Raw genomic sequence first — 27,837 nt, forward strand, 5'->3', positions numbered from 1 at the left:
TACGTTTCACTTAATATCTAACTCACATTTATTAAAAATTGCAGATTACAGAAAAGCATGAATAATATTGGCTTTATTAAACAAGCTCAATTAACTTACCTTTGACTAATAAATCAAAGTATTTAATACCACAAAAGGAATTTTGAGCACGAGGTTGAGTCCAACCTCTGAAATTAAAAGGAAAGCAGCTAAGGTATTTTCTGGAGAGAGCAACCACAGACCTCCCTCTAGTGGCAAGAGATAAAGCTGCTGCTGAAAAGCTGAATTGCTTCTGCACTATACATAAAACTGCTCACAGACATTTACATAATTATAACTTAAAAATACTCTAGAACAATATATAAGGAAAATAGATCTGATTTTTGTAAACAAAGGTTAGACCTAATTTTCACTTACTAGAACTGATCTTTCCAGAAAAAAAAATGATTTGCCAATGACATTTGGGAAAGTAGGGCTTTCACAAAACAAGTTTATGGAGCCTTAACCAAATCGTAAGCAAAAGAAAAGAGCAATTCTTCTCTGTTGATAAATGTTCTGAGATGGGACATGAAAAGGAGTGGATTCAGAAGTATAAAGTAGTAAGCAGCAGTGGGTTTGTAAAAATTCATGGTACATCAAAAGAGACAATGTAAAATATTACAGGAGTTCTTAAAAACCCAGACACTTTTCATTCTGATAATCAGTTTCAAAAGACAGCTCTGCCACATTGCCATTTTAATTACAACCATACATACTGATTTAGATTTAACTACTGAACTACTACTTTCAAGTACAAGAAGGAACTCAAAATAGAAATGACTTGTGTTACAGCTATTGTTTTTCCCTCACAGTTTCAGGAAAAACAGCCTTTATATACACTGTAGTAAGTACAGAATGTACAGAAGACAGTTATATATACAAAAGTGCATTAATATAGTAATACATTTAGCAGAAATACAGGAAAAAAATCCTGGTTAACAATCTGATACATTACAGTATTAAGACTACTTGAAGATTCTCCAAACCAGTCAACTTCCTACTTGCTTTGGTTATGATACTGATGCTACATAACTAACCTTTGAAATTAAAACAAAAAAAAAATGAAATTTTTAACCATCTCTGAAATGTTTTACATATATATACTTGTATTTATCCTTAATAGCTTTTGACAACAGTTCTATAAAACTCCCAACACAAAGATTTAGAATGAATAATACCTATATCTAAATTAGAGTACTCAAAGAGGAAATTAAATTGATCCACTACAGGAACAGACATGGTCTGCTCCATTCCCAAAAGCCTCAGCTAGATAACCTAACCCCATAGTCTCAACTTAAATCCAATTGGTCAGCTACTATTAAAGAGCAAGCAGCTCCACAAAACAAGCCATGGCTTCAGGCCACTGTTCCTTAGAACAATTCAGAATAGGTAAGTGTTAACTTGTCTTTTATACATATTAATTCTACAACTACTTTCATATAGTCAAAATGCATATGTATAATTAGAGCAATTCTCCTCTTTTCTACCCTCATCCCTCACCACAAAAAAGAACACAGATTTATTTCCACAGGTTCCATTGACCACGAAGACGTAACAAAGAAATTCAACAATAAAAAGTATCACATATTGAAATCAGAGAAGATCCAATCCATTTTTCCAAGTTCAGTATGAATGTCAAATTAAAAATTAATTTACCATTATGTGATCTAGGTTAAAACATTAATAACCTTAATTTAAAATATAATTGTGAGGGGTGCTGAAAACAAATAATTTTAATATTAGAAAAAAATATGAAAAAATTTTAGTGAGTCAACTCAGATCTTCGGTTATACCACGCAACTTCCTTACTCTCAATAGCCAGTTACTTAGAGGAATTTTCAGAGTTCCTTCTAAGCCTTTTAGAATAAGTAAGTTATTTTCCAAAGAAACAAGAATTAAGCATTTCTAAGGAGCTATGTTCCAGATACTATGCTGACAGAGGTCTAAATATTTCTCAGATGCTTCTCACTCACTTAGCATAATTTAATTGTAAAGATAAAATTTATCTTACTTTGTCAGACTTAAAATGAATCCAAAGTTACTACAGTACATGTGTACACAAATACTTACTTTCTACCTAATAGTCCTTTTAAGGATTAAATTTACCTCTAAGTTTAGACATGTTGAATGTCAGTGTGCTCAACATCAGTATCATTATTTGAATGTAACTGGAAATTTTCCTGTCTACCATCTCAAACTATAAACTGACTTTAACCCCTTCCCAATTCCAAGCAAACATTTTTCTTGAAGATAGACCTGCTAAAAGGTAATTTGTTAAAGGGAAGGAGAGTGTTCAGGTATTACACGAATGAATACAACGAATCCCCCAAATTAATAAGAGAATCAACTTGCTATATAATCTCTGTTCTTGAAGTACTTTTTCCTTGAAAATTATCTTTCCAGAGTTATCTGGTTTTAAAAAGTATTCTGGCTTATGATGTTTTTCACGGAAAAAAAAAAGAATACATTAAGCTATACTTTAGATAACTTCAGTGACCTAGCTGGGCCAAAAATAAAGTTATGCAAGTGAAATTTAAGATCTGAAGGTTTTTGTTTTGTTATATACTCTATTATCATTGGTTTGATTTAATGCCTTTGCTTACTGATATCCAACAGTGTGGACATTTTATAAAACGAATTACAACATTCAGATTACTTTTGATTTTGGAAAAGCCTGATATTGACAAAAAGTATAGAGTTCCCCTTTAAGGCACATGAGGCTATATAGAGTAAGCCACGAACAAAAAATTCTGCTAGAGACTCCTAGAAACAAGACTTCTATATTTGTCAGATATACTAACATTTTTGGCTTAAATATGAAGACATTTGATAAATTTCACAATTTTTAAAGCTCATCAGAATCTGGATACCTTTATAAGGTAGTTTCTTGAAATTTTTCCTTCATGAGGGATTTTAGCACTTCTAAGAGCTAAATAAAATGAGATGTCCACCCAATCCATAGAGTCATTTAATTATAAGTCAGTTTCTGGAATTCAGCAATATCTAGATGACCCAAAGGACTGACGAAATGGACAAAACTGCCACAGCCTAAATGAAAATGAGACAAGTTTCAAGGAAAAAAAGTGTTATTTTACTCTAAGTTCTTCCTGGGGCAGAATGAGTTAACCCTTTATACTCCACTACACATTATACTACATCACCTTACTTTAACTCGGTTGAAAAACTGTAGAAAAAGACATGCCATTTTGTTTAATTCAAGGTTTACACCTTTAAAAGCTGTGGTAGGGACTAACAGACTTCTTATAAGATCCTTTTTCCAGTTCTGTTGAGATGTAATTGACATACATACAAGATCTCTAATAAAATGTTTCTGGATAAATATGAGGGGATTTTATCATGCCCTCAATTAACAAGGCTTACTTTTAAAAAGGAAAACTTTATTTGCTCCAATGTCAATTCTCTACAGATAAGAACTGACAGTGGAGAAAATAAGTCTCATATTTTTATTAATTGGTTAGTTAGGGTTTATATTTTAAAACAAAAAAAATATTGAGTTGGATTTGTTTTAAATTGAACTCAGAGAGAGACCAGACTAAATTTATAACTCATTCCAAGAAAGAAGTAATTCAAATTTGAATTATCAACATGAGGCATTAAAACCCTCCCAAAATATAGCATATTAACAAAGACAAGTGAACTTTGTCTTTTTCTGCTGGTTTTTTTTTTTTTGGTGGGGGGCAGGTAGGTAGAAAAAGACTTTGTAATCTCCCTCTTCAGTCATAAGCAAAGCCAAGTTGCTTAAACTTTAAAATTTTTTTTCTTTCAATCTCTTCCAAACTAACTTTATGAGCAATCTCTAATCTATAGTATTGTAAAGATAATGCATCCGGATTTTACAAAATTTCATGGTGCACTTTACTATAAATACTCAAACCTTTATAAATTTTAAAAATTGGCTTTGTGGCACTTTGGTAAACTTGTTTAATAGTGAGTTAAGTTAAATCTAGGGTAATAAGACTATGTGATTGTTGGGAGAGTAGAGTAGAGGAACTGGTCTTATATCATGACACAGTTAAGGATTTTCTTTTACTCGTCACTGTCAAGTAAATTGTTTCCAACTATTTAACAGATAAATGCTGCTCTACAGTCTCCAAAAGTGGCCTGTTTTCCCTGAAGAGTGGGTAAAGAGAACAATCATTCTCTGGAATTCTGCTTTTGCTAAGAGCAGGTAGAGAATTTAACTGTATTTGCTCTTCTCTCCATTTACTCTTCCTGTATTTGGAAGGGAAAACACAATGAAGTAGATCCCTTCCATCTTCCTCAGAGTATTCTGGGATCTATCCCCAAGCTTTCTTTGGGCTCTCCAAGATAGCCAGGAGCACCAAAGCGGGGGGGGGGGGGTAAGAGGAAAATCAGGACTACTCCAACTGATACCCATATACACATACATACTTTCTTAAAGTAAAATTTTAAAGTGTGAATTTAGCAGTCTTCAAAATGTTACAACTATACCACAGACCTCAGCAAAGCTGCAATGCATCAATTTTTTTCTCAGTTTCAATTCTTTAACCTTCAAGGAACCAAAATGAAATCAAAATTTCAAAAACACATGATTTAAGCAAATCTTAAGCAAAGGTTAAGACTTTAAATCAACTGAGAATTAAGAATTTAAGTTGTTAATCTTTTTCTTAACAAGTTACCTGATAGGATAAAATGTAAAAAGTAGGAATCTATCAACCTCTGACTCTAGAGTTTAAAAAAATACTGATTACAACTCCTTCTACAGAATCATGATTACCTCCCAAGTTTCCACAATAAAAAGAAAACTATGAAAGTCAGAAAGCAGCTTGATTGTCAGTAGTATCAGTTTCCATTTTCTTTAACCCATGTGAATGCTTAAAGACATGTGGGAAAATAAAAGGAAGCACACTACTTCCAATGTTCACGATAACAAACTCTCCATGAAAACATTTAAACTCCATTTCACATTTAAAATTAGAGTTCTATTAGTAGCCAAGAAGCTAAGGTTTTTTTCTATATCTCACTGCTCAGTGTATTTCTAACAATTTATAGAGAAGTTTAGCAGAACTGTAAGGGGTTTTTTTAGTTAATTTTGAACATAACCTGTTCACATGCCAAAAGCTGTTATACCAAATATTTAAAAATTAGAACTGTGCTGAAAATAAAAAGACCTATGAAAAGAACTTGATAGAGATATTTTCTGCCTTTAAGAGAGTTTCACAGCCTAAAATTTCAAAAAGCAGTGGAAAAGTAGAATTGGTTGTTTTGCTTAATTGATTTCTCCATTTGAATATTAATCAACATAGCATCAAGTCTAAAATTCAGCTACTAGTAACATTATTTTCTCAGTAGTCATCAGTTGCAGAAAGGAATCTGAATTTACATAAAGTGAAAAACAGAAACAAACCTAACAGGAAAGATATCAGGGTCTGATTTTACACCTTTGAGTTAATAATGAATGAAAACAGACAGAACTAAACCTAATGAAGGCACTATTGTAAACAGCAATCCACACCCCACCTCCATAACCTCAAAAAAAGATTTCCACTAGGAATTGAGAATTATGCTATGGCCCTATAGAAAAACTAAACTAAGAAATTGTAATATTAAGAATGAAACTGAATCATGATCGCTGCACACACACACACACACACACACACACACACACACACACACACTGACATAATAAACTACTTGTCAGCAGTACCTTGAAATCTTCTAAACTGTAAAACTACTAGTCTTTGAAAAGCCCACTTAACCACCCTTAAGTTTAAACAGTCAAAACATTTACTAAATCAGTGGTTCTTAAAACTAGAGTGTGTGGCAGAATAACCTGGTGCTTGTTAAAACACGATGGTGGGCCCCTCCTCCAGCATTTCTGATTCACTAGGTCTGGGGTGGGGCCACAGAGGATGCATTTCCAATAACTTCTCAGGTGATGCTAAAGCTGCTGGTCCGAGGACCACCTGCTAAGAACCACTGACCTAAATTATTAATGGTACATCAGCACAGCCCTAACCAAAAGTTTGGTCAAGATGCATGTAAACAAATAAGGATAGAATACTTAATGCTTAGAAAGAACGCTGATAAATTCACCCTTATTACATCAAAACATCTACATCTGCTTCATGGTCTTCCTCAGTCACTTTCAAGGACAGCACTTCTTCATTAAGGAAGAGCCCACTGAGCCTCTCCTTCCGAGCCTGCCTCTGTTCTTTCAGCTGCCTCTTGCGTAAGGCCTTCTGCTGTAACTTCCGCTGCTTGGATCGCTTCTGTCAAAATAAAAATTTCTACATCAGTGGGGTTCAGTTTTGACATATCCACTGCAAAGTATTTTATGGATCAAATTCTATATTTTCAGATTAGAGATGTTCAAATTTCTCTGCAGTATGATCCTGGTTCCAGTAAGTGAGCCATTAGCTTAGACTTGAAAATGATTCTATTTTTATGGTATTTGACCAATGAATCTTCTGATAAGGAAGGGTTGAAACTTGATCATTTTGACTAGTTATGGACAACCAATCATTTCTAAGATTTTTTATATCAAATTAAGGTACACCGGTGTCAGTGCAAATATGTAGTGAACAGTACTGAATACAAATGTAGAAAATATTGCCAAAATCTCTAGTGCTTATGCTTTTAAGGTGCGTTTCATCCAAAAGCACGAGCAATTTTATAATGTCTGTGAAAGAACCATGTCTTTTTCATATTAGGCAAATACCATCTTAAAAGCCCATGAGAAACTCAGTGGGCACTCTATTCCTTGTCACTGGTGAACTGATGCCAAAAAGGAATGACCGCATATCCAAAGAAAACCCTTGACAACCAACAAAGCTGGCTATGTTTCTGCTACTTCCGTAAGAACCAGGGAAGAAATCACTGCATATCTTCTAGTCACCACTGGGTTCCTCAAAAGTTATAATAGAGATACCCTTATCATCCAAAGTTGGCTCCAGACTGTCACCACTGCAAGGAACCGAACTCCCCTGCTAAGTATCACAGGACCATTCTATATACACTTAAAACCTCCTATTTTTTATCTGCCCAATAATATTATACAGAACTTTTTCAACTGTGAAAAGAGTAGACAGAAATTAGAGAAAGCATTATTACAGTTGAAAAAGAGCTAAGAAGAAACATTCAAGATTAAAACATTAAGAAAACACTTAACACACACACAAGACATAGAGAACATTCTTAGGAGCTAATAGACAGCAACATCAGCAACATAGTGAGATTCGCTCAGTAGTAAGTTGCAGTCAGTATTGCAATCTTGAGACTCACTCATTATTTCCATCAATTTATCTTACTTAAAACAGACACAAAAATCAGGTAAAATTGAAGGTTATATGGCTGTGGGTCAAAACTGTATTTCAAAGCACTCAGCCTAGAGGGCTTTGTCCAACAGCAGAGAATCCTGCTTCTTCAGTTAAAACCAAAACCCACATGCCTCTAGATAGCAGGATAATTTTAACTCTCCAAGAAATTTATATGAAGGAATACTAATGTTAATATTGAAAGGTAAAGTTTTGTATTGATTAGACGTTTTACTTTTGAATCCCGAATCCGCTCTGCTGCACTTGCAGACAAGTTGCTGTCACTGTGTGCTCGACTCATGTTGGCACTGGAGTTTGAAGCAGAGTTTCCAACACTGGACCCACTGCTGCTTGCAGAACTGACCATGCTGGCACTGCTGCTGCTGGCACTGGCACTGGCACCGCTCACTCCACTGGTGCTTGCACAACTAAAGTTGCTTCTCTTCCAGGCCTCTCTTGCAGGCCGTAGGCGAGGGCTATGCTCCTTGATATAGTTTCTGACCTTGGAATACACAGACAAAAACTGGTTAATGTTGTTCCTTGATGTTCTGCCCTCAAAATACTGGAGAAAAGAAGAATATTGTACTTAAAGATTATAGAAAGTGTTACAGATGTACATAGGTAGAATATAAAGACAAAAGAAATCTCTAAAATGTGGAAACAAGTACCAGAAAAATTGACAATGTTCAAAATTCTAAAATATATATTATGAAGCTAGATTTTTAAAAGCATGTGAAATATAATCAGTAAATGGAAGGCTACTGGCTTCCAGAATTTAGGATTATAAGAAAATAACATTCAGGAACAGAAACCAACAGTAAAATAAAACAGATAAGATTAGGCATTTTTAAAGGGTTGCCACTTAAGATGATTAAAGTTAAGCTGTCAATTATATCTAAGATTAGGGTGTTTCCTAGATCTTAGCTAGGGGCCCACAGTACCTGTCTTCAAATGCAAGGCATCAATTTACCATACTAATGAAAAATGGGCTGGAATGTAGAAAATGATAGTATGTCTGTTGAGAGAAATACTGAAATGAGAGAAATTTTTTGTAAATAATGATAAATGCAAAAAATTTTAAAAAAAAAGTAGAACATAAGTAGTCATTTAGCTATGCACCAGAGAAAAAGAGAACAGCAAAGACTATATTTAGAAGATACCAGAAATGTGTATTTCAGCATAGCAGAAGGAAGACTCATTCCATTTTATCCTAGCCAGGATCAACTACTTCGTAAGACTACTCAAATCCCTCAGATTAGATGTCCACTCAAGTATAGCTCTCAATAATCAGTATTTTGATTCTGGCAATTGGCCTTTTGCAAGCTGAGTTAGAATAAATCTATACCTTAGTGTAACCACCCCTTAAATTTTGAAGTTAAGTTTCAAAACCTACACAACTAAAAAGCAGGTTCGAGATCCTCGGTACTGCCAGTTGACATGTACATAAAACCTCTTAAAACCAGATGATCTAATATTGCATTTCACAGCAGTGACTTTCACCTTAATTACCTATGTATTTACATATGACTATTCAAGTACACATGTTACAAAACAATGGTATTTTCAATAGTTGTACAATCTGTATTTTCTTTACATACCTGCTTCAGTTTTTCATCTGTGAGACAGTTAAGTTCAATAATAAACTCACTGTCTGTAGGGGAGATTTGAGCAGAAGGATCAATTATTTTAATAATATCAAGTTGCTCCCGAAGACCCATCTCAGTACTGACTTTACGACTCAGATACTCAATGTATTCCACCTATGTGATGAAAAATCATAATAAACAAGGTCAATGCCAAAACCTCTGATCTTTTAGTATGTAATTTATGTTTGAAATATCAGAAGCACTTAATGTTATATTTGTTCCCTGCAAAACAATTAAAGCTCAAATTCATATTTACTAAGCAATCCACATTTATCCAGTAGCTTTAAACAGACAATAATCGAGTTTCACATATTCTCCATATACATGCTTCTAATTAAGAATGTCGAGATCTCTACCTGTTCATCATTTGTCATTGCACTCCAAGGAAGTTCATCTAAGTTCCGGTGCTTGTTTTTCTTTTTAGGAAGCAGGCAAGGTGAACTTGGAATACTGGGTATGACATCAGAAAGTACATCACTCCCACTGGCAATGTCACTGCCCGGTAACTTTATAAAAATAAAGAGAAGCGGGTAGTGAAAGCACAATTTAAGAAGAATAAATTTTAAATGTCACAAAATGTTTCATATTGATTAAAAATTACCTTAATAAAAGACTAATGACAAACACAAAGTCAGAAGACATTAACTCTGATCACTTCTATTTTAGACAAAGCAGCAACATTAACGTAGTCTTTGTATACGCAGTCACTTAATCAATGAGAGAGATTTTCCAAAAGCTTAAAATCATAATCAAGACTTGTTAAAATGCTAACTTAAGAGTCAATCATCATTAAGGTTTTAAATTCATAATGCAATGTAGGCTAGGGTCCACACAGTATAATGAATAAGGAGCACTAGTCTCCATCTCAGGAGATCTGAGTGATCTGCCACTACCTGGCTTTTTGCCAGACACTACGCTAGATATACTGCCATATAAAGACAAATAAATCATGGCCCTTGTCCTCAAGTCTGTATTAACAACCTCGAGATAATTAAAATAATTTAAAATATGCTGTTAATAGAAAGAAAAACATTTTAAAGACCAGAAGTATTATAAAAGAAAAATTAGAAAAAATGGCAAGAGAATGTGCAAAGGAGAAAGCAAGCCTAACACAGAAAATCCAATCAGCAAAAATATGTACTATAATTTTATACTGCCTGTTAAAAACCAGCTGGAATGGACTTAATTTTCAACAGCTTTATTGAGTTGTAACTGATATACAAAGAACTGTACATATTTAATACATACAACTTGATGACTGGACATATGCATATACCATGAAACCATCACCACATTCAACAATCAAGGTAATAAACATATCCATCACCTCCAAAAGTCAGAATGGATTTAATTTTAAATAAGTGTGTTTAAGTTATTCATCAAAAAGGTAAAGCATTTTCTTCTACAAGGAGTACATAACAATTTTCAAGAATAACGCTTTCATTTTTACAAGGTACAGAACAGCACTTATTGTTGTTTTGGTTCTATAGACTTTGCAATTACATCTGAACTCTGGATGATTAATAGGCTTTTAAAACTGAAGTATAGTCGATTTCCAATGTTGTGTTGATTTCTGGTGTACAGCATAGTGATTCATTTATATACATATATATGTATATATTCCTTTTCATATTCTTTTTCATTATAGGCCATTACAAGGTACTGAATATAGTTCCCTGTGCTAAACAGTAGGACTTTGTTGTTTTATCTATTTCATATAGTTAGCATCTACAAATCCCAAACTCCCAATTTATCCCTCTCCAGCCTCTTCCCCCGGTGCCCCCACAGCTGGTAACCATAAGTTTGTTTTCTAAGTCTGTGAGTCTGTCTCTGTTTTGTAAATAAGTGTGCCTTTTTTTTTTTTTTTAGATACCACAAATGAGTGACATCATATGGTATTTTTCTTTCTCTTTCTGGCTTACTTCACTTAGTATGATGATCTCCATGTCCATCCATGTTGCTTCAAATGGCATTATTTCATTCTTTTTTATGGCCGAGTAATATTCCATTGTACATATATACCACAACTTCTTTACCCAGTCATTTGTCAATGGACATTTAGGTTGCTTCCATGTCTTGGCTATTATAAATGGTGCTGCTATGAACACTGGGGTGCACGTATCTTTTTGAATTAAGAGTTTCCTCTGGATATATGCCCAGGAGTGGGATTGCTGGATCACAGGGTAAGTCTGTTTTCAGTTTTTTAAGGAATGGATGATTAATAGGTTTTTGAAGTCACCAAAAGAGAAAAGCCAATTTAGTCATGAAAATTATTTGGCCTCCTATTGTACTCACTATAATAGGTACAGGGAATCCAAGGAGTGTAAGTCATGGCCCTTACACAAGAACTTTATATTCAACTTTATATTCCACAGGTGGAAGAAAAAACAAAGGATGAGGTTAAGGAGACCAATATAATTAAAACAGAAAATCAGTGCTAGGGATTTGAAAGTTTAACAAATGAACCATAGCTGTTATATGATATGAAGAAATAGGCCAATAACATTTTCTAAGTAGTAGTAATGATGAAATTGTTCTTGAGGGAAGATGAATCAAAAGGCAGTATGGGGACAAAATAGAGTGAGGAAAGACTGGAATTAGATAGGAAGCTCTTGTTGTGATCTGAGCCGGGACCAAGATAAGCAAAAATGGAAAGAAAAATAGGAACAGATAGGGAAAATTCTGAATGAAATACAATTTACAAGACTGCTTGATAACTGAATGGGTAAGAGTAACAGTCAAATGACCACATGCGAGACCAGAAGAAAACTGGCAACATTTCAGTCATACAGCTCATCCAGGTTAACACACAACCCTTAAAGACCTCATTTTTTTTTTTACAGCAAGAGACCTGAAGCAATGTTATATAGATCTTCTAGTCTAACACCTCATTTTACAAATAAGAGAAAAGTGATCCAGGGAGGGTCACTGGGTTAGTGGCAGCATCCAAAGTAGGACACAAGGCCAGTGCTTTCAACTATGTCAGGCCGTCTTGCCCTGAAGGTAGTTTGGAATGAGAAAAGAATGTAATCTAGGATATGGAGAGTTTGTAGTGATAATGAGAAAAGTGAGTACAAGTGTCCTTTGAAATGACAATAGTCATTTTTCAATACACTACAAGACATGTCACAAAGCAGAGTATTTTTCCCCATGGAAACACTGTAATTGGAAGCTACATTACTGATCAAGGACTCAGCATCAGATAATGGGTTAGAATTAAATAATAAGGCCATTCAAGTGGAAATGTCAAGTAGTCAATTGGAGATATGGGATTAGAGCTGCAGATGTACAGAAGAATTAATTGTATGGGTGCTCCTGTGTATTTATTAGATCAGCAGTTTTCTATTTTATAACTGCTAATATATTTCAGGATAAAAATGCTTAATAATTTTCATCTCATATTTTTCATGGACAACAATATTTGGTATATTTATATTATAATCAGTAATTGTGACAACTAAGGAAAATTAAATCAAACCTCTGCCATATTTTCTGCAGTATGCAGCAAAATTTTATGAGTAAGCTCATTTCTGTAATAGCTGATGTGCAATTTCAAATTGCACCTCTAGGTTTTAAGCATGACAGCTGAATTACTCACTCTTTAAATTTTCTATGCATTCTGATCAACAATAAAATAATTTCTCAAGTTCTAAGACTAGTCAAATATATCTTTAATAATAAAAGGACTGCAAGCAAAGAAAACTATCAGCAGAGCAAAATGCTTCAAATACTACTTCAGATGCCAAAATGCAACTTCATTCTAAGGTTAAAATCCTGCCTTTATCAAGTAGTTAGCATTTCTCTTCCCAGACAATCTATGAATCATTTATATTTACTTTAGTAGTAACTGAAACATCTGTTTAAAAGAAAGATTTAAACAGATGCAGTTTTTAATCACAACAGAGGTAATAAGAATTTTAAAACTGTGGTCAATGATTTTTAGCCTATATAATTCTAACACATAATTTGTAATTATCTTTAAGGGTTAATTTACTGTTCATCATTATGAGGTCCCACAAAGACAAGAGAGCATTTTAAACCTTTCAGCATATTTAAATAGCAAATATCCATGGTAACAGAGTACCTATGCTCCAATTTCAGAAGTGGGAAAACACATTACTAAGGCAGGCCTTATTTTTGTTTCAATGTTGTAGTCAGTCATGTGCATTAATGGTGAGTGGTTGGGGATAGTTTTCCACTCGAACTACTCATGAAATGAGTGAGTAAGTCAGCAATTAAAATTTTAAAATGCCTGCCACTTTGCAAAATTATGGATGATAAGAACTCTAAATAAATCATATGAAATAAGCAGAAAAAATTTTTTCTCAGAATTATCAGAACTCTACCTGATTGCACTTAATAATAAGAATCCTTGCAGTCTGATTTTAAATACGGAGTGCATACTTTTAAAAAAATGAGGCACTGAAGAATAAAAAAGTACCCACACAAATGGGTATTATAGATGCTGTATTATCTATAATAGAAAATAAATAGAAAACATGTAAATAGGGGAATGATTTCATAAGTTCTAGCACATCTAGTACCAGGAATATTATGTAGTCATTAAATGACTAATTTGAAGATCATAAAAAAGTTTATATATTAAACGAGAAAATTGTATTATAGTATTTTATCCAGAAGAAAAGGGAACACTTCCTAACTCATTCTATGAGGCCAAAGTGATACAAGAACATCACAAGAAAGGAAAACTACAGACCAATATCTCTTATGAATACAAATGCAAAAATTCTCAACAAAATATTAGCAAACCAAATCCAGCAGCACATTAAACGATAATACACCATTACCAATTAGCATTAATCCCAGGAATGCAAGGGTGGGTCAATATACAGAAATCAATCAACATAGGATGATGGGAAGAAATCAAGTGATCCTCTTAACAGATGCAGACAAAGCATCTGACAAAATGTAACACCCTTTCAGATAAAAACACTGAGCAAACTAGGAATAGAAGGGAAATTCCTCAATACAATAATGGGCATTTATGAAAAAAACCTACAGCTAACATACTCAGTGGTGAAATACTGAACGTTTCTTCTCTAAGGCCAGGAAAAAGATAAGGATGCCTGCTTTTGCCACTTCTATTCAACACTGTACTGGAGATCTAGCCAGGATAGTTAAGCAAGAGAAAAAACCTACCCAGATTGGAAAGGAAGAAGGAAAACTAAGATCGGATGACATGATCTTAAAATATAGAAAACCCAAAAGAATCTACACAGAAAAAAAAAATTAAAGCTAATAAATGAGTTCAGCAAAGTTGCAGGATACAAAACCAATATACAAAACTCAACTGTATTTCTATACACTAGCAATAAACAACCCAAAAAAATGAAATTAAGAAAACAATTCCATTTACAGCTGCATTAAAAGAATAAAATGTTTAGGAATAAATTGAACCAAGGAATTAAAAGACTTGGACACTGAAAGCTATAAAACATCATCAAAAGAAATTAAAGAAGGCCTAAATAAAGATATGCCATCCCACATTCATGGATTGGACTATTGTTAAGATGGCAATATTCCCCAAATTGATCTACAGATTCAGTGTAATCCCTATCAAAATACCAATTGCCCTTTTTGCAGAAATAGACAACCTGATCCTAAAATTTGTATGGAATTACGAAAAGAACCTCAAATAGCCCAAACAATCTTGATGAATAAAGTGGGGAGAACTCACTCCTCTGGATTTCAAACTTTATTACAAAGCTAGAGTAATCAAAACATAAGGATAAAGATAAGGATATCCTGGTATAAGGACAGACATATGTATCAATGGAACAGAATGGAGAGTTCAGAACTTAACCTGACCAATTCATTTCCACAAGAGTACCAAGACCATTTGATAAGGAAAAAATATAGTCTTTTCAACAAAAGGTGCTGGGACAACTGGATATCTACATGCAAAAGAATGAATTTGGACTTATCTTACACCACATACAAAGAGTAACTCAAAATGGATCAAAGACCTAAATGTAAGAACTAAAGGTCTAAAACTCTAATAAAGAAACAGATGTAAAATCTGCATGGCCTTGGATTAAGCAACGGTTCTTAAAATATGACATCATAAGCATAGCATTCAAAGAAAAAATAAACTGGAGTTCTTTAAAATTTAAACTTTTGTTATTTATATAAACTACATCAAGTGAACAGACACTATTAAGTGTACAGACAACTCACAGAATGGGAAATATTTTTGCAAACCATGTATATAAGGGGATAGTAACCATCACATATAAAGTACTCTTACAATTCAACAATAAAAGACAACACAATTTAAAAATGGGCAAAGGATTTGAATAGACATTTTCCCAAAGAAGATATACAAATGGTTAATAAGCACATGAAAAGATACTCAACATCATTAGTCATTAGGGAAATGGAAGTCAAAACCACAATGAGATACCACTTTACACACAGTAGGATTGCTACAACAGAAAAAGACAGAAGACAGACAATACCAAGTGTTCCCAAGGATATGGAGAAATTGGAACTTTCATGTATTGCTAGTAAAATAGTACAGCCACCTTGGAAAACATTTTGGTAGTTCCTCAAAAAGTTAAACATAAACTTATCATATGACTCAGCAACTCTAAGTGTATATATCCAAGAGAATTAAAAACATATATTCATATGAAAACCTGTATCTGAATGTTCATAGCAATATTATTTATAATAGCCCCAAAGTGGAAACAACCCATCAGCTGATGGATGAATAAATAAAATGTGATATATCCATAAAATGGAATATTCAGCCATAGAAAGGAATTGCTATAGACTAAATGTTTGTTATCCCCCAAATCTGTATCTTGAAGCCCTAATCCCTAATGTGATGATATTTGGAGATGGGGCTTTGGGAGATAATTAGGTTTATATGAGGTCATGAGGGCAGAGCTCCCATGATGGGACTGGTGACCTTATAAAGGGACAAAGAGACCAGAGCTCTCTCTCTTTCACTTCCATGTGAGGATGCAGCAAAAGGCAGCCATCTGCAAACCAGAAAGGGGGTCCTCACCAGAACCCAATCATGATGGCATTCGGATCTTGGACTTTCAGGCTCCAGAAACGTGACAAATAAATGTTTGTTTAAGCCACCCAGTTTATGGTATTTGTTATAGCAGTTCGAGCTGAGTTAAGACAGGAATAAAATACTATAACATGGATGAACCTTGAAAACATGCTAAGTGAAAGAAACCAGACACAAAAGGCCATGTTTTATATGAGTACATTTATATGAAATGTCCAGAAAGGCAAATCCATAGAAAAGTAGATTAGTGAGGGCAGGAGGAGATTGGGACTATCTGCTAACAGATATGGGTTTCTTCTGGAGTGATGGAAATGTCCCAGAATTAGATAGTGGTGATGGCTGCACAACATTGTGAATATATTAAAAATTGCTGAATTATACACATTAAAAATATTAAAATGGTGCATCCCAGTTTTTTTTAAAATGTTAATAATTTTTATCCAAATCATATTTACAATGATTTGTGAAACAGAAGCAGAATTTCAAGTAATATAAAATATAAAAATAGAGGCATTGTTGATTTTTTCCTCTTTAAAAACCTCTTAATTTTCTGTGTAGCATTGTTTATGACAAAACTGAAACCAACCTAAATATTCATTATTAGGGGACTGATTAAATAAATTACGATGCAGTTATCAAAAAGAATGAGATACATTAGTAGAAAAAAGCAGAGGGCCAAACACTGGCTGAAGTATGATCTCATTTTTGTGTCTTTTAACTCTCTGCAAACATACTTGTAGCTGCACAAGCTCTTAACAGTGGTAACCACAGCAAAGTCGGACTTGGAGACATTTTTATTATGCCATTCTGCATTATTTGATATTTTAATAAAAATTGTTTGAAATAAAATATTCGATTCCTCTTTTGGAAAACAACTTCAAGTACTTAGATGGATTTTAAAAATAGTAGGTATTCAAGTATTTGTTGAATATAACAGTTGCTAAATGCAAGGAAAGCTTCTTCAAATGTTATTGTCTTTTACAATCAGAAAATGGATATTGTGCCCAGAAATAAGCCCACGAACTTATGGTCAATTAGTCCATGACAAAGGAGGTAAGAATATACACCAGGGAAAAGACAATCTCTTCAATAAGTAGTGCTGGGAAAACTGGACAACTACATGTAAAAGAATGAAATTAGAACAATCTCTAACACCATATACAAAAATAAACCCAAAATGCATAAAGACCTAAATGTAAGACCAGATACTCTAAAACTCCTAGAGGAAAACATAGGCAGAATACTCTTTGACATAAATTAGAGCAATATTTTTTTCAATCCATCTCCTAGCATAAAGGAAATAAAAGTAAAAATAAGCAAATGGGACCTGATTAAACATAAAAGCTTTTGCACAGCAAAGGAAACCACAAATAAAACGAAAAGACAACCTACAGAGTGGAAAATATTTGCAAATGATGAGATCAGCAAGGGATTAATTTCCAAAATATACAAACAGCTCATATAACTTAATATAAAAAAACAACCCAGTCAAAAAATGGGCAGAAGACCTAAATTGACATTTTTCCAAAGAAGACATACAGATGGCCAACAGGAACATGAAAAGATGCTCAACATCGCTAACTATTAGAGAAATGCAAATCAAAACTAAAATGAGGTATCACCTCACACCAGTCAGAATGGGCATCATTAAAAAGTCTACAAATAATAAATGCTGGGTGGGGGGGCACGGAGGGTGGGAAGGGATAGACTGGGATTTCAAAATTGTAGAATAGATAAACAAGATTATACTGTATAGCACAGGGAAATATACACAAAATGTTATGGTAGCTCAGAGAAAAAAATGTGACAATGAGTGTGTATATGTCCATGTATGACTGAAAAATTGTGCTGAACACTGGAATTTGACACAACATTGTAAAATGATTATAAATCAATAAAAAATGTTAAAAAAAATGCTGGAGAGGGTATGGAGAAAAAGGGAACCTTCCTACACTGTTGATGGGGACGTAAATTGGTGCAGCCACTATGGAGAACCTCATGGAGGTTTCTTAAAAAACTAAGAGTTACTATATTGACCCAGCAATCCCACTTCTGAGCATATATCGAGATAAAACTATAACTCAAAAAGATACACACACGCAAATGTTCATGGCAGCACTATTTACAATAGCCAAGACATGGAAGCAACCTAAATGTCCACTGACAGACGAATGAATAAAGAAGGTGTGGTATACATATATACAAAATGGAGTATTACTCAGCCATAAAAAAGAATGAAATGATGCCATTTGCAACAACATGGATGGACCTAGAGATCACCATATTAAGTGAAGTAAATCAGACAGAGAAAGACAAATATCATATATCTCTTATATGTGGAATCTAAAAAAAAAAAAAGACACAAATGAACTTATTTAAAAACCAGAAATAGACTCACAGAAATAGAAAACAAATTATGGTTACGAAAGGGGAAAGGGATGGTGGGGATAAATTAGGAGTTTGGGATTAGCATATACCCACTGCTATGTATAAAATAGATAAAGAACAAGGACCCACTGTATAGTACAGGGAACTATATTCAATATCTTGTAATAACCTATAATGGAAAAGAATCTGGAAAAGAATATATATATATATAAATACACACATATATATAAAACTGAATCACTTTGCTGCATACCCGAAACTAACACAACACTGGAAATCAACTATACTTTAATTTTAAAAAATAATTTAAAATAAGAAACTAAAAAAAAAAGAAAACGGATGTTACAATAACATGATCTACATTTTCTGAAAGACTGTTCAGAAATGCTGCCTTATAATGAGTTCAATTTGCCACAAAGCCACTTTATATGGTATATGTGCCACAGAAGAAAAAACACTGTCAGGTGAAAAACATCTCTATGTATGAAGAGAATACAAAATGAGAAATTATATTCTTCATAACAATGAAATATTATATATTTATGATAATAGTGGTTTGTGATCTTAGATATATAATGTGACCCTAATGTAAGGATATAGTGCCAATAAGGACATAAAGGCTATTTATTAGTAAAGAGTAAACTTGCTTGGATTCATGCACAAAAAGGTACTGATGATATATAACAATGGGAACACTATACAAATATTAAATTACATGAAAATATACAAAAGGTAATCTGTAGCATCAGAAGCCTAAAAGATACATTAGCAAAAATAAAAGATACATATTTCATCTAATTTTTAATGCTGTCAGAGAATCTCCAGGACTGAATAAACATCGGAGAAATTTACCTGAGGTAGAGATGAAAATACCAAAACAGAAATTCATACTTCTGTGTATGGAGCAATGGTGGTAATATAAGAAAAAAACACCTACCTGCCATTCAAATTCACTATCTGACCAATCCCAGTATGTGCTAATAGAAGAAGATACATCACTGCAGACACTCCCCTCAGGGAATAGATCAAAGGACGTGAAATCTTGATCATCTAATAGGGAATAGCAATCATCTTGATCTCCAACAGAAACTGACGAAAACAGCTCCTCACTGCATTCTGAGCTGGCAACACTTGTTCCACAGGATGTTAAGTTCCATCTAAAAACACAACACAAAAGAAATCACAACAGAAACTACAGAATCCATACAAGTTTAAGATATAGGATACATTTATGAGGAATGTGAGTGTATTTTAGTTGTAAGAATGATGTTGTGCTTGTTTTCAAAAGAGTCCTTAGCTTTTAAGGATAAACACTAAAATATTTATGAATGAAATATGTTTGGGATTTGTCTCAAAATAATAAGGAAGAGGTTGAGGAATGAGTAGGAGTATAGATAAAGCATACTGCCATATGTAATTGTTGAAGCTGCATGATGGGTATATGGGGTTCATTACACTATTCTCTACTTTCATATCTGTCTGACTGGAGTCAGACTGAGTTCAAATTCTTGCTCTGACACTTGCCTGCTGTTTGATCTTAAGCAAAACACACCCTTTCTCCAAGCCTGCGCCCTCATCTTCAAAATGCAGTTACTGTGAACATTACATGAGAACCCATATAGAGCACTCAGCGGACATAAGTGTTCAATACATGGCAGCTATTATTATTATTAAAGGAAGAGGGTAGCCATTGAAGGGCAGAGAAAAGCACCAACAAAGTATACAAGTAGCTCAAAGTATTTCCTGTATTTACATAACTTTTACACATTGATGATATACAGAATCATTGTAAAGATGTTGAAAGAAGAAAGGAGTGATGAAGATTAAAATGACCAATAATTCCATTATGCAGTAATAACTGACCTATAATATTTTGCTACATTTTCTACATGCATATATATTTTTTATGGAATCAACATTCTGTGTGTGTGTATATATATACACACGAAATATATATATTTTAGTAGCCACCTTTTATTCACTTAACAGTATATACTGACCATTTTCCTAAGTGTATTATTAAACATTTTAATGCCTATATAATATTCAAATGATTAAATGTATCATAATTTAACATTATTCCTTTAATAATAGATAATTAGGCTGTTTCCAATTTTTTGGTATTACAAATTATACCGAAATAAACCTTTTTGTTTATAATTATTTATCCAAATATATAATCTCTCAGGATAGATTACTTGAAAGGAAATTATTGAGTCAAAGAATATGAACACTTCTAAGAGTAACAGTATACTTAGCTAAATACCTTTCTGAAAGGCCACACCAATTTATACTCCCAAAATCAGTGTATAAAATTGCTAATTTCACCATAACCTTCACAGCACTGTAATTTTCATGTTAAAATTACACATCTAATAGGAGAAAAACATTTTATATCAATTTTTATTTCTTTGCAAGATAAAAATTTAAGATATTTATTAGCTATTTTGCTCCACCAATTTACTGTGTGTTAATATTTTTCCTTGTTTAATTTGTAAGAGTTCTTTATGTATTAAGGATATTAACATTTTGTCTGTATTATTTCTTGTAGGGTCATATGTATTTTTTTTGGTCTTAAAATCTACAAATATGTTTTCTTTTATAAATTTCCATTAGCTTTATATTATTAATGAGATAAATCTTCATTGCTTTGGCAGTAGCCTAAGGAATTAATCCTTAAGATAATGATTTAGTATATCCGATACTAATAAGGTACTGAAATAATGACTTCCTGAAGAAAAGCCTGTTATTTACCTATTATTAGGTTATTTCTCATCTTTCACTAAATCCAGTTTTTTCTTGAATTGTGTATTTCCCCTTTAAAACTTCCCCTCTTTTTTATATAGCCAATCTTAATTCCAAAGTTCTTGATCTACAAAATTTGTGCAGCCTGACAATTTTACAGCACCTTTTCCTTTCTGCTGAAGGTAGAGTACTTTAAAACACTGAAACACACACATAGACACACACACTTTAAACTATTATAGTGCAGTAGACAGAAAAGCCTTTTATATCACCAAACTTTTATAAATAGGCAAAAATCTAAAATTCATCTAAGAATCCTACAATATCTTGTAGTATTACCTATTTTCATCACATGCTTGCTAGGTAGGCAGTATCCTCATTTTTTAAAAATCAACAAACTTAGTAGAATTAACCATACTGCCCAAGTCATGCAATAAGGCAATATAAACTGTGAATGGCAATTACAAGTTCTGTCCTTTCACCCACTCAACAAACATTTAGTCAGTATCTTCAAAGTGCCAAGTACTGTGTCATGTGCTAGGAAAAGCTGTTACATAATTGTTTTTAACGAGAATTTCTTTTTAACTTGCAAAAGTTTAGTAGAAATGTGTTTCCCTTCATGAGTAATGACTTTTTTTAAAAAAATGCCACATTTAATAATCTAATGATTAGATCACTGACAAGAGAGTCAGGAATTTGCTTGGTTCTATGCTCTTACCTTAGGGCAAATTCAGTATGTTCCTCAGTTTCCCATATCTATAACTATAATATATATAACAAGGTTATGTGTATTCTTAGACGCCTTTGCTCTTTGTTTTCTTTTTTCTAAAAATTAACAGTGGTAAGGAAATTGGTCTCACAATTGAAACAAATCTTTTACAAAATAGAAAAATAGTACTTTTACTTAGAGATTTTTTAGAAATTCTATTATCTTCTAATTTTCAAATATTATTTTTATTATTATTTTAAGACAATGTGGATAAAAACAAAGTAGGAAGTACTTTCATCCACTGCTGGTGGATGAATAGAATATATATATATATATTCTTTTTCAGATTCTTTTCCATTATAAGTTATAGGTTATAGATTAAATTGGCATAATCTTTCTAAAAAGCAATTTGGTAATGTATATATAAAGAGCTTTAAGAAGGTTCTTTAGACTTAGTAATTGACTTTCTAGAAGCTATCTCTTTCCTCAAATAGAAATTTGGAGAAAAGATGTATGTACAGACATGTCCAAACAATAAGCCAAAAAAAAAGAAAACAAATGCCCTCAAAATATTGGGAATAATTAAATGATATAGCTATATCTGAAAAATCATGTTTTTATAATCATTAAAAATCATATTTTCAGGCTATTTATTGAAAAAGATGATGATGATGATGATGATGATTAAAACACAATGTAAGTGCAAATGGCCTGGTCACAAATTATAGAGCCTGATTCTGATTTTTAAAATTATATATGTACACAGAAAGAACATTAAAAGTAACATCAAAATGTTGACAGCTGTTATCTTTAGTGAAAAGGATCATGAGTGGTCTTTATAGTTTTGTGTATGCCCACAATTTTCTATAATGAGCTTATATAATAGAAATTTAAGTGATTCTTTTTAGACTGTTCTGCCGGTTTCAAACGTTTAACACAAGACCACTGTGTATGTGAACTCAGCACTGAACTATTCAAATTTACAAAGCCCTTATACCTTATTCCACTATGAGAAAACCACCTAAGATCCTAGCTATAACCATGAAATTATTTACAAAGGAGACTTTCTCCATATCTTAAAAGAAAAATGTTGAAAAGAATCCATGAAAGGGAGTTTAACTCATTATCTAGGCTTGGTGCCCAAATTTTAACTTAAAAAAAGGAAAGCCTAGAACATTTATCTGCAAGGCTTTTCAGCAAGCATACACAGATGAAGGACTTTCAATGGTATTTTGGTAAAATTAAGAAAAGCACGTGCACTATATACACAGTCTTCGCAGCCCTTTCTCTCTCAGGTATACCTACCTACTACCTCTCAGGATGAGAATCCAGCAGGTGAGTACTGTGGAATGATGTCCTACTATCAAGTGGGATGAAAGTCATTCCAAATCCATGCCACACATTCATTTTCAAGTAACAGTCCCCTATCATCACTTGTAGTCATCACTGACTCCCTGCCAGAATTCCCATACAGCCACCTGACCTCTGCTACATCTCTGGAGCCCAATAGGCCACCAAGGGCCCAAGTTATAACAGATGACACAACCCCCCTACTCTACTCACTCAAATTCCCAACTCTCCTCCCAGGGACCTCAATTGTCTTGGGATTATTACCCATCCCTCCTACTCACTCTACAGTATGGGAAGCAAACATTTCATTTCATTTCATTTCTAAGGCTAATTCTTCCATTTGGGCTTTAAGTAAATCCCAGCCATCTCCTGTCATTCCACCTGGTCTTGTATTTTCAATTTCTCCCTTTCCTGTGGGCTGTTTCTAAGGAGCTACAATCTCTATTCTCGGAAAATAAAAACTAAACAAGGCAAAAAACAAATCACTTTTTCCCCCAAATTACCACATCTCTCCTTCCTTTCCCTGCTAAATTTACTGAAAAGTTTCTTCTGTTCTCTTAAGCTTTGTAATCCACCGTTCTGTTGCTATCACACTATTGGAATTTCTGTTCTGATTACTGCCAGTTCTACATTTCTAGCCTGAATAGTTCTCCAAAGCTTGATCCTCATTTTCAACTTGTCTTAACAAGTCCCCAAACCAAATTCCTCCTGCCTCTGCAACCCATCCCTCTTCATGAAATGTGGTTCTCCCACCTGCAACTCTTCTGCACCGCTAGTTCTCTAACAAAACAGGAAAACTGTGGGTGGAACAAAAGGCACACGGCAGTCTTGGGGGTTTTCTGGTTAATGGTGACGAAAATGGAGCTCTGAAATCACAGAAATGAGTAACTGCTTTATACAATATGTAGTTCATTTTGTATCTTGCCAATAGGGTGTACAAAAGTGAGACACTGTCCTCCCACATGCTTTTCACAATTGTTCAATGTCAAAGTACTGATGTACTCCTCAAAGGTGAAGAGAAGAACACACTGAGTAGTTCATATTAACCCCCTTCATCTCACAACTTAATTATAGGACCTATCAATATCATTATAATTTTTTCAATTTGCTAAATGATATACTTCTTTGATGACAGTGGAGGTTACACGGGACAAATGCTAACAGAAAACCCACAATTACATCAGAAAAATCTTTTCCCCGAAACCAAAAAAAGTCTTAAAAACTATATATACTCCATATTGATATTTCAACTGAAAATAATTAGGTTTTTTGGCTTACTGAAATTTATTTTATTCCCCCTAAATTCCAGACAAACCCACCTTGTTCATAAAATCCTAAAAGATACTCCTAGGAAGCTGTGAATTCTTAGGAAGCTTGCTATGTTCATGTAATTTATTTTCCACTGAACCTAGACCAGTGACACACCAATCTAAGTCATGGGTGATTCTAATTTGAACACTACAAACATCCGAACTTAGGGATCACAAGTAATAGTGCCTTGACTCTCTTGGTTAATGAAGACTGCAAATATAGCCCAGACTCCAGTAAATGAGCAGGCACAAAATTGTCATCATCATAAGGTCCTTATCAACCACATTACTTAAACAATTACCACAATTTTGTTATCCGGTAACAATGAAGAATTTGAGCAAAATAAAAAGTAAATCAAGTATCTACCCACTGACAAGCTTTCTACTTTCAATGAAACTTGTTTTATAATGACTAAACCCAAGGCAGACTATCAGAACTTAACTATTCAGATCTGGTTTTTGGATTGTTGCTTGAATTGGTGAATGATGTGATATAAAGGAAAAAAGTGACACATACAACTCCAAAATAAAAGAACTCCCCAAACTTGGTCCACATACATGATTTAGCTGTTTGCTTCTCCCTGAAAAGAAATGACTGGAAGCATACAGTCCTCTCAAATGCCACCTTGAGGAGAGGGTAAGAAGGCTGAACATTCCAGAAGGAGAAAAGACTTAAAAAGCAAGGTAGCCTAGGGAAGAAACATCATCTGCTGCTTCCCCTAGTCTCTGCGGAAAAGGGTACACAGAAGATACATTAGACCTCCTGCTACCAATCTGAGCCTTGTGAAAACTAGGGTAGGAAGAGGGGTGTTAAAAAAAAAGCAGGCAGTAACTAGAAAAAATAATGCTTGACTTGGGAAAACCGGGGCTGAACAGGAACCACCTCCTCTATCTTCACTATCCCATTCTGAAAAACAACCTTGACCTTACCAAGGTCTGTAAGAAAAGGAGTAGAAAAACACAAGGAAAAATGGGGAGGAGAAAGAACAGAACAAACTATAAAAAATATATTATTCACCATGCTTCACTCCCTGTCACCCCCACACATTTTGGCAGCACTTACCCTCAGCCTCTGTCCTCATTCCCTTGCCCTCATCATCAGAGCAGGCTAATTCTGAGATAATTTATCTTTCCCATGTATATGATTTACTCTAATGCTGCAAAACGTAAGTATTAAATATGCACAAAACTATTCTTTTATGTTATTTTCCAATGCGAACAATCTTAAGCAAATGTCATAAATATGTTACATTCATGTTATAGTCACATCACAGGTCAAATAGGCTTCTGTGAGTTAGTCTAAGAAACTCTAACAACCATTTATAACACTGGAGCCATTAGTTCTGTTCCAAGTTTTACCACAGGCTCCAAAGGAGTAATCCTGGCTTTGCCTAACTCCGTTTTATGACCTTGAACTCAGTCTTTTCTCTCTGGACCTCAGTTTCCTCATTTTTGCAATGAGGACTTGGAATAGTTGTAACAAATTTACTACCGCGTCCTTTTCAAATGTGTTCTAGTGGTGTTCTGTATGATTATTTAACAATAACATCTGCTTTCAGACTATAACTTTCTTTTAGGTAAGAATCATATTTTACATATTCCTTGTATTTGTAGAAGCTCAGTAAATCTGCAGACTGATTTATGGGATTGAGGGGCATGCAAAAGACATTACAATGTAGAAGGATTTGTTCTGTAGATGAGAAATCAGAACTAGACTCCTTAATTCAACTCCAGTGTTTTCCATAGCTGAACCCCTCTCCTCCTCCCTCCTCCCTTGTTCACACACTCTCCCAGGCCTCTGTGTGTGTGGTGTGTATATACATATACACATATACACACACATAATATATGCTATACATATATATACATAATATATGCTATATATACACACACATATACCTATACTATAGGTTGGGTCTATGTATAAAACATCCTCAAATCCCCCTTATTTGATATAACACTTAAATGTCTGCATCAGGGAATTCTCCAGAACACTCTATATCTTCTAGTAAAAACAGGGGATTCACCGTCTGAATAAATTTGTTTAAGCCAGCCCATCCTAAGCCTCGCTCCATCCCTCCACTGGGGGAGCAAACCAGGGGACGTGCTATATGAAGGAATCTTCCAGATTTAAGCTTATACATTTTGGCAGGGCCTACAGCGCTAGGGAAAAGAGTTCATAAAGGGGGAGGGGGAATCGTCTGGTTACCTAGAGCTTCACTAAAAATTGGGGGATACAGGGTGGAAATCGGGCTGTGAGACAGGTTAAAAATCGGGAAAAGGAAGATTCTAGCTTTTAAAGTGCCACCTTTCGAAAGATCTATGGATTGTTTTTGAGCCATCCGAAATTCACTCTATGGCGTACCGGAAATGGAAGGGGTTAAACTTCTTGTGGATGGATGGAAACAGGGAAGCATCTAAAAATCAAGGGTGGGGGTTTGGGATTCGCAGGATACAGATGGGGCGGGAGGGAGAAAGGAGGAGTCGCTTGGTCAGAAGATGAATGGGGGCAAGAGAGCGAGTAAAATGCCGGCCAAAAGGAAAATCGGAGGACAGGGGTGAAATAGGGAGGGGGAGAGGGAAGGAGGCCGGGAACCAGCGCGGGTCGCAGGGAGGTGGGGGGAGGGGGCGAATGGAAGCACAGACCCTCGGCCTCGGGCCAGGATGCAGGCGACCCCGCGTTCTCCAGCTGGGGGCAGGGGTGTGGGCAATTTGCCCCTGCGCTCAGCAGAGGTCCGTACCTGTTGGTGTGGAAGCGGTGAAGCGGGTCCGTGCGATGGCAAGACGAGAGCTGGCAGCCGAAATCGCTGATGTCCAGGCAGCCCGGCTCCTCACTCGGGCAGGTGCCCACCCCGCGAGGGGGTCCCAGAAGCGGGAAGGGCTCCTCGGGGGTTAGGAATTTCTCGTACGAGGTGGTGGCTGACGCCTCGTCGGACATGGTTGGAGAAAGCCTGGCTCGAGCTCCCTCTCCGGCCCCTGGCTGCTCCCGCGTCCGCCCCTGCCCCCACTCTAACCTGTCTGCGGTCGCCGTCGCCGCCGCCGCGCCTGAGGGGGTGCCCGCCGCAGCTCACTGGCAGGCTGCGCGCCGCGGCCCACCGCTGCCCGGGGAGTGCCGGGCGGCGTGAAGGGGCTGCTCGAGGCCACACGGGCCCACCGGCCACCTAGTCAGCGCCTCAGTGGCCTCTGCAGCAGCCTCAGTCGCCGCCGCCGCAGCCCGGCCCAGCCCAGTCAGCGAAGAGCCGCCGCCGCCGCCGCCGCCGCCGCCGCCGCCCGGCCCGCCCACTGCGCTCGCCGCTCGCGACTGCTGCAGTCCACCCGGCGGCCGCTG

The 27,837-nt window shown here is 35.2% G+C and overlaps 1 protein-coding gene across 1 annotated transcript; it reads right to left on the reverse strand.

The window, feature by feature from the left end:
- On the reverse strand, nt 1–27,837 carry FAM199X (family with sequence similarity 199, X-linked). The gene is made up of 6 exons (XM_010963804.3): nt 27,251–27,837; nt 19,333–19,552; nt 9,319–9,468; nt 8,915–9,076; nt 7,552–7,818; nt 1–6,272 (listed from the first exon to the last, which is right to left on the reverse strand). The coding sequence occupies exons 1-6, from the start codon at nt 27,445–27,447 to the stop codon at nt 6,102–6,104; spliced, it is 1,167 nt and encodes a 388-aa protein (XP_010962106.1). The 5' UTR covers nt 27,448–27,837; the 3' UTR covers nt 1–6,101.

Source organism: Camelus bactrianus, chromosome X (assembly GCF_048773025.1).
Source record: "Camelus bactrianus isolate YW-2024 breed Bactrian camel chromosome X, ASM4877302v1, whole genome shotgun sequence".
NCBI classification, from domain to species: Eukaryota; Metazoa; Chordata; class Mammalia; order Artiodactyla; family Camelidae; genus Camelus; species Camelus bactrianus.